The sequence below is a fragment of the Cervus canadensis genome, chromosome 6 (genome assembly GCF_019320065.1).
Source record: "Cervus canadensis isolate Bull #8, Minnesota chromosome 6, ASM1932006v1, whole genome shotgun sequence".
Classification (NCBI taxonomy): domain Eukaryota; kingdom Metazoa; phylum Chordata; class Mammalia; order Artiodactyla; family Cervidae; genus Cervus; species Cervus canadensis.
In genome coordinates this window covers 37,056,630-37,062,629 of record NC_057391.1, presented here as the reverse complement: position 1 = coordinate 37,062,629, position 6,000 = coordinate 37,056,630, and the positions used below count along the sequence as shown (strand labels likewise).

General features: G+C 56.0%; 1 protein-coding gene across 1 annotated transcript; it reads right to left on the bottom strand.

Moving 5' to 3' along the window:
* Window positions 1–1,396: 1,396 nt before the first annotated feature.
* Window positions 1,397–3,611, bottom strand: CHST14 (carbohydrate sulfotransferase 14). Its single transcript, XM_043471485.1, has one exon. It carries the CDS (start codon window positions 3,330–3,332, stop codon window positions 2,202–2,204), a length of 1,131 nt encoding a protein of 376 aa, XP_043327420.1. The 5' UTR covers window positions 3,333–3,611; the 3' UTR covers window positions 1,397–2,201.
* Window positions 3,612–6,000: the final 2,389 nt, after the last annotated feature.

Sequence of the window (6,000 nt, the reverse complement as noted above, 5' to 3'; positions counted from 1 at the left end):
GCCCTGCCCAGAGGCTGCTCTGATCTCCAGTGCTGAGTGGACACAGTGTCCTGGGTTCTCCCTGTCCCCATAGGCCTCCGAGGGATCAGGTGTTCAATTAGCATTTCAGAGAACATCTATCGAACCAGGTGCTGGGTTGGGCCCTTTGACTCATTTTGTCTTCGTTACTCCTCACAGTGATCTACGTGTGAGATCTACATAAGATAAGCATTATTATTCCCATGATACAGAGGAGCACATGGAGGGTCAGAGACATGGTTGGGCAGCTGGTGAGGAGCAGAGGTGGGACTCAATCAGTCTAGATAACTCCAAACACAGTACTCTCTGTCCTGCATCAAGATGTCCACCTTGGTTCTGCCAGGCCGTCTACCTCCTGCTGGTCCCTTGGGTTAGGTCCTGGAAATGTCACGTGAACAGGACAGATTCAGTCTCACCTTCACGCAATTCACATTCTCGGTGGGAGAGACTGACAAGTAACTGGGCAGATATGGTGAGTGTGGTAGGTGCTATCTGAGGTAGAACCTCCAGGAGCTGAGGATCCCACACAGGGGATCGGTTAAGGCCTCCTGCTGAGTCATGGCAAAGAAACATGAGTGCCCAAAGAAGCCCCTTCCCCCAAATGTGGTTAGTCTACTTCTCCAAAGTCAGGCCAATAGCAAGGCCAGGTAAAAGTGACATCTGCAAGGAGGCCCTTCCCACCTCCCTCCTTCCCTCCCTCCCTCAGGCATCACCTCTCACCACAGCCCCAGGTCCCTGAAGTACAGCAGTTCCCATGGGGGATGTATGAACTAGGACTAGAGCCAACTCTGACCATGAATCTCTCCCAGGGGCTCGGTAGGCCCTGCCTCCTGTTCTCCATCCCCTGGTGGGTCTGGGGGTCTCTGGAGAGCAGAAGGTGAATGAGTCACACTGAGGCCCGTCTTCTACTACCCTGATCATACTCCTCCCACATTGCTCACAACTTCCTCTGAATCTAAGTCAGCAAAAGCTGGCCCCTCCACTCAACCTCCTTGCCTTCCTTATAATTCTCAATGCCAGGAATAACCTCCCCCAGCTCATGCAATGATCCCCCTTTTCAACTGAGGGCCTCCTCAGTCAAGAAGTATGCCTGCCTAAGAGGAGGAATATCTTTACTTACCTTCAGGGAATAATCGTGTAGATGTGCTCTAGGCCTGGGGCCTTTCTTAATGGTGGCGCCCCAGAAGCTGAGTCAGTGATTGGTATGGCTTATAGGAAGCTCTCAAAGGCTCCGTGGTATGACGATGGCCCACTGCACAAGCCCTAGCAAGTGACAACTTTCTCTACTGCAAGCTCCCTCCCCTGTCCTGGGGAGAGGGACATCAGGGGGACTTGGTGGACACACAGGAGCTCAGAGGGAGAATCAGAGATACTGACCTTGTACACAAAATGGCTTTATTAAAAAATTCAGCTATTAGGAAAACAAAGCCTTCTCAAAGGTTCTATCAAAAAGTACAAATTTTAAATAAATGCATCAGAAAAGTGGCAGCCAGATACACCAGCCACAGTCACAACCCTGGGGGATGGGAGAAAGTGCCCAGAGTCCCAAGAAGAGGCTGGGCACAGGGGTCTTTGGATGCTGCAGAGCCAGGTACTGGAGCTACCAGGTAGGGGCCCTTTCCGTTTACCTTTCCTTGGAAAAAAATGGAAAGAACCTGGCAAGTATAGGAAATTCTAAGTCTGAAGCAGAACGATACAGAAGTCATTTATAAGGCACAACTGACTCCAGCCCTAAGGCACATGAAGTGGATGAATGGGAGATCAGAGCCATATGGCCCCCAGTTCCGGTCATGCTCCTGGTTGGCACCACCTCTGGGTTTGGCTACAGGTTAAATTAAGGTTGATCACTTGATCAGTAAAATCCCTGCAGGCAGGCCATGGAGCTGGTCTTGAGAAGAGATGTATTGCTTCACTAGAAAAACTGGTATCTTGCCCTGGCAGGGCAAGAAGGATCACACTGGCTCCCAAGAAACGCCCCTATGGAGAGCACCAGGTCACCCGTCCAACCTTGTCGTCTGAGCCACTGTGGGCACCCGCCCTGGACAAGAAACTTCCAAGGGCAGTCCTTTCCAGCTAGGCATTTAGACAAAGAGAAACGCTGGAGCCAAGGTTTCACTGTATGGCAACACAGACGCTGGCATTGTCAAAACCAGTCCCCAACAACTGCTGGCCCACACCCATGGTCACTGGTGACAGGCCTCCCTGGTGACATTAGGCAGTGGGTAGGCGAAGAGGGAGAAGTCCAGGATGTACTTGGGCAGGACGTCCTGCAGCAGGGCCCGTGGGGCACTGCACAGGTGGTAGTGCAGGCTTTCGGGGCTGGCTGGCCTGTACCAGGCCTGGCGAGCTGGGAATCGGACATGGGGCGGTGCCCGCACCCACTCCAGCACCTGATTGGCATCTGCCTCCAGCCGCTCATAGGAGCCCACAAAGTCATAGCGCACCGCGCAAGGCTGGCACAGGTGGTACACGGGCATCCAATGCTCGTTCATGCGCTCGGGGTCCTCATCCGCCAGGTATCTCAGGAACTCAGGGAAGGTGACATCGTCCCCCGCAGGGCTGGGCCCGGCTCCAGCCCTGTACCTCCTCACGATCTCCACGCCGTAGCGCTGCTGGTACTCTGGGATCTCGCCAAACTTGTTGCGGTAAGCAGAGAGAAGGCGCTCCAAGGGGTCCCGCACAAACAGGAACTTGAAGTAGTGCTGGAGGCGGTAGCGAATCTCGTCAGGCCGCAGGTCGGCCAGGAACACCAGGTCGCTGCGGTGGTCCATCTTGAGGCGGACGTCCACGTTGTCCAGGACGCCCGCCAGCACCTTCAGAACCCGCTTCCAGTTGGAGCAGGCCACCTTCGGCACGTAGCAGTAGAGGAAGCGGTAGCGGTCACTCACGAGGATGTGGCGCAGCAGGGTGCGCCGCTGCCCCACCGGCAAGTCCCAGGGGTCCCGGGGCATGCCCGGTTGTCCGCACACTGCCCGCAAGGTCCGGTTCCGGACGTCCTGCCTCACCTGCAGGTCCGAGTCGCCCGCATCCAGGGACAGCCTCCCAGGCCTGGGCACCGTCCCGCGCCCGACCGCGTCCTCGCGGTTGGGAGGGTGCAGGGGAAGGGGCTTCATCTCGGCCAGGATGCCCCGCTCGATCATGAGCAGCAGCCCGCTGGAAGCCACGATCACCGCGAACATCAGCATGGACGGCAGCAGCAGGGGCGGCCCGCCCAGCCCAGCCCGGGCCCTGCCCAGGGGCGCCCGCCTCAGCGCCCGGCCCAGGGGCTCGGCGCCATTTGGGGCCGCCAGCGGGGTCAGCGGGCGGGGGAACATCGTGCTCCCGGGGCGGGGGCCTGAGTGGGCCCTGCTGATCCGAGGGCTGTCCGGGAGGCGGGCTCGGGCTGGGGGCGGGCCGAGGGCTTGGACCCGCGGAGCCCGGAAGGGATCGGGGAGAGCAGCGCTGGCTGGAGGCCCCCGGCGCGCGCAGGGTGGCCCACTCCTGGGATGCGGCGCCGAAGCGGTCGGCGGGCAGCGGGCAGCGCGCGGGCGCGGCGAGGGACCTGGGCCGGATGTCCCGCCCGGCCGCTCTCCTCCCCCTGCCCCGCGGTGACACAGGCGCGGGGGCGGGCCCAGGCCAGGGGCGGGGAGAGGGGCGGGCCCCCCTGCAGTGAGCGGGCTGGGAGGGCGCGTGCGGACCCCTACCCTGGAAAGGGCGCCTGAGCCAGGGTCGCTCTGGTTCTCCAGCCTTCCGGCACAAAAGCTGCCGAAGCCCCAAAGGCAGAAAAGACCGAGGCTGCGGTTCCCTCTCCCGCTCAGCGCGTGCTCAGGAAGCTGGACGGACAGAACCTGCACTCAATGCTCGGCCGCCACACCCTCTGACCCAGCCGAGCCCTTACTCCAACAGGTCTGGAGGGCAGGGGCCGCTGCACCTTTCTCTCCGAGTCCCACATTTCTGGAGGCCCCAGTGTGCTCCCCTATCTGCTGTGTCCTGGCTACTCCAATAAAAAGCAACTAGACTGTCAGGCAGTGACAATGGATCAGTTCTACGGTGACCCTTAAGATTTAAAACAGCACCTAGTCGTGTTTATCCATTGGGTAATGCTTAGATGTCTTGAAATGGAATCTTCTCTCCTGTCTTCCCTCCTCCAGGCATGAAGAGCTGGGACACTCTCTGGTGAGGGGCCGGTGACAAGTTGGTACCTCATGACTACTGGTGTGATCATCCCACATTTGAAGGGTGAGGAGCTGGGGCCACTGAGTAGCAACTCCCTTGCCTGCAGCCAAACTGTGTGCTCAAACCCACCAGGCTAGCCATGTAGACTAGAGGCAGAGACAGGGAAAGACTTGGATGTCAGTGGACAGTTTTTACTGATCTGAACTGTATCCACACTTCACTCTTACAAGTGAGCAGCCAGTGAGGCTCTGAAACAGAGTAGTGTCCACAGTTGTTGAGGCAGGTGTCATTAGTGTTTTGTGTTATCTCTAGTTGTCACAGCCACACTGCGCATTCCCACTGAGCAGCTCAAGAAACAAGACAGGCTCAGGGAAGCTGAGACTCTACATGATTGGTCTGATTCTAAAACCTAAATTCCCAATCACAGTCCTTCTGAGATTAATGGAGCACAAATGTGGAGGGAGAAAGCAGCTGACCCCAGAACACACTGTACTGAGGGGGCAATGGCAAAGAAGATGCCAGAGGCTCTGAGTTTAGTGAGTGATGAGAGGAATTCAGAGGATGAGGAGTCCTCAGGAATGGGAAGCCTAGAGGCCTTCAGCTCCTCAGAGCAAACTCCCTACTCCCAGTCTGAATGCTAGAGTGCATCTCTGGATGCACCATTCACTGATTTAGAAGTTTGCCATCAGGGTTCACTCCTCACTAAACTGCTCCTTGTTTCCAAGAGCACTGAAGGTAGATTTCTGGTAGTGGGAATATTTCTACTGAAACCTTTAACAAAAAAAAGAAAAGAAAACAATAAGTACATCTTTTATGGGCTTTCCATGTGGCTCACTGGTAAAGAATCCACCTGCCAATGCAGGAGACGCAGGTTCGACCCCTGAGTTGGGAAGATCCACTGGAGAAGGAAATGGCAACCCACTCCGGTAGCCTTGTCTAGGAAATCCCATGGACAGAGGAACCTGGTGGGCCACAGTCTATGTGATCGCGAAAGTCAGACACGACTAAAGTGACTGAACATCTTTTATACCAGGAGAGGAAAAAACAACTTTGAGAAAGTTTTTGCTAAATGGGTCACATGTGTTCATTTCTCTGAGCAGTTTTCTGTTAGCAGTCACAGTGAGGCAGTCTGAATACAGGAATAGCCACTTACTCTAAAGGAGTCCCTAGACAAAATACTTGTCTCCACACCAGTTTCCTGTCTGTAAAATGATAGGATACGCCCATCTCACGGGACTCTTGTGGGTAGCATACTGAGGTCAGTGCTACAGTACATCCACGGTGGTGTTCGTGTCACCAATAACCTCTATGGAAATGCACCTACCCAGACGTGCTTACAAAATGCAGGAGATGGCTGAGCAGCATTAACTGCCTCCAAGGAACACCCCCTAGCCTTAGAAGTTGTCCCACCTTGGACACAGTCAACACAGGCTTTGGGGCAAGGGATGGATTGACTGAACCAATGGTCCAGGAGGTTTCAGTCCTTGCCTCATGATGTGGCCTTCAATTCCTCACGAGTGACAGTTGCAAGAGGCCAAGGCCAAACAGTTTCTGCTGACCAGTTCTCCAGGGGCATGACCGAAGGTGATGAGGTAGTATCTTCACCATGCAACCACTTGGAGGTGAGTTCCCAGGTCACCAGCCAGGTGAGAACTGGCAACCCATGGACTTCCCTCAGCCCAGGCAGCTGGCTCCAGCTACCACGATGTGAAGAAGTCAACTCCAAGCTGCCATTCCCTGTGTCCTCTCCACGCCCCCTCCTTTCCTCTGCTCTTGGCTTACTGGCCTCAGTGAGCCCCTGCACTGCAATGGTTAAGAAGGAGCCCC

What these genes read in the sequence shown, in the direction of transcription:
- CHST14 (XM_043471485.1), bottom strand. Translation starts at nt 3,332, where the DNA reads ATGTTCCCCCGCCCGCTGACCCCGCTGGCGGCCCCAAATGGCGCCGAG.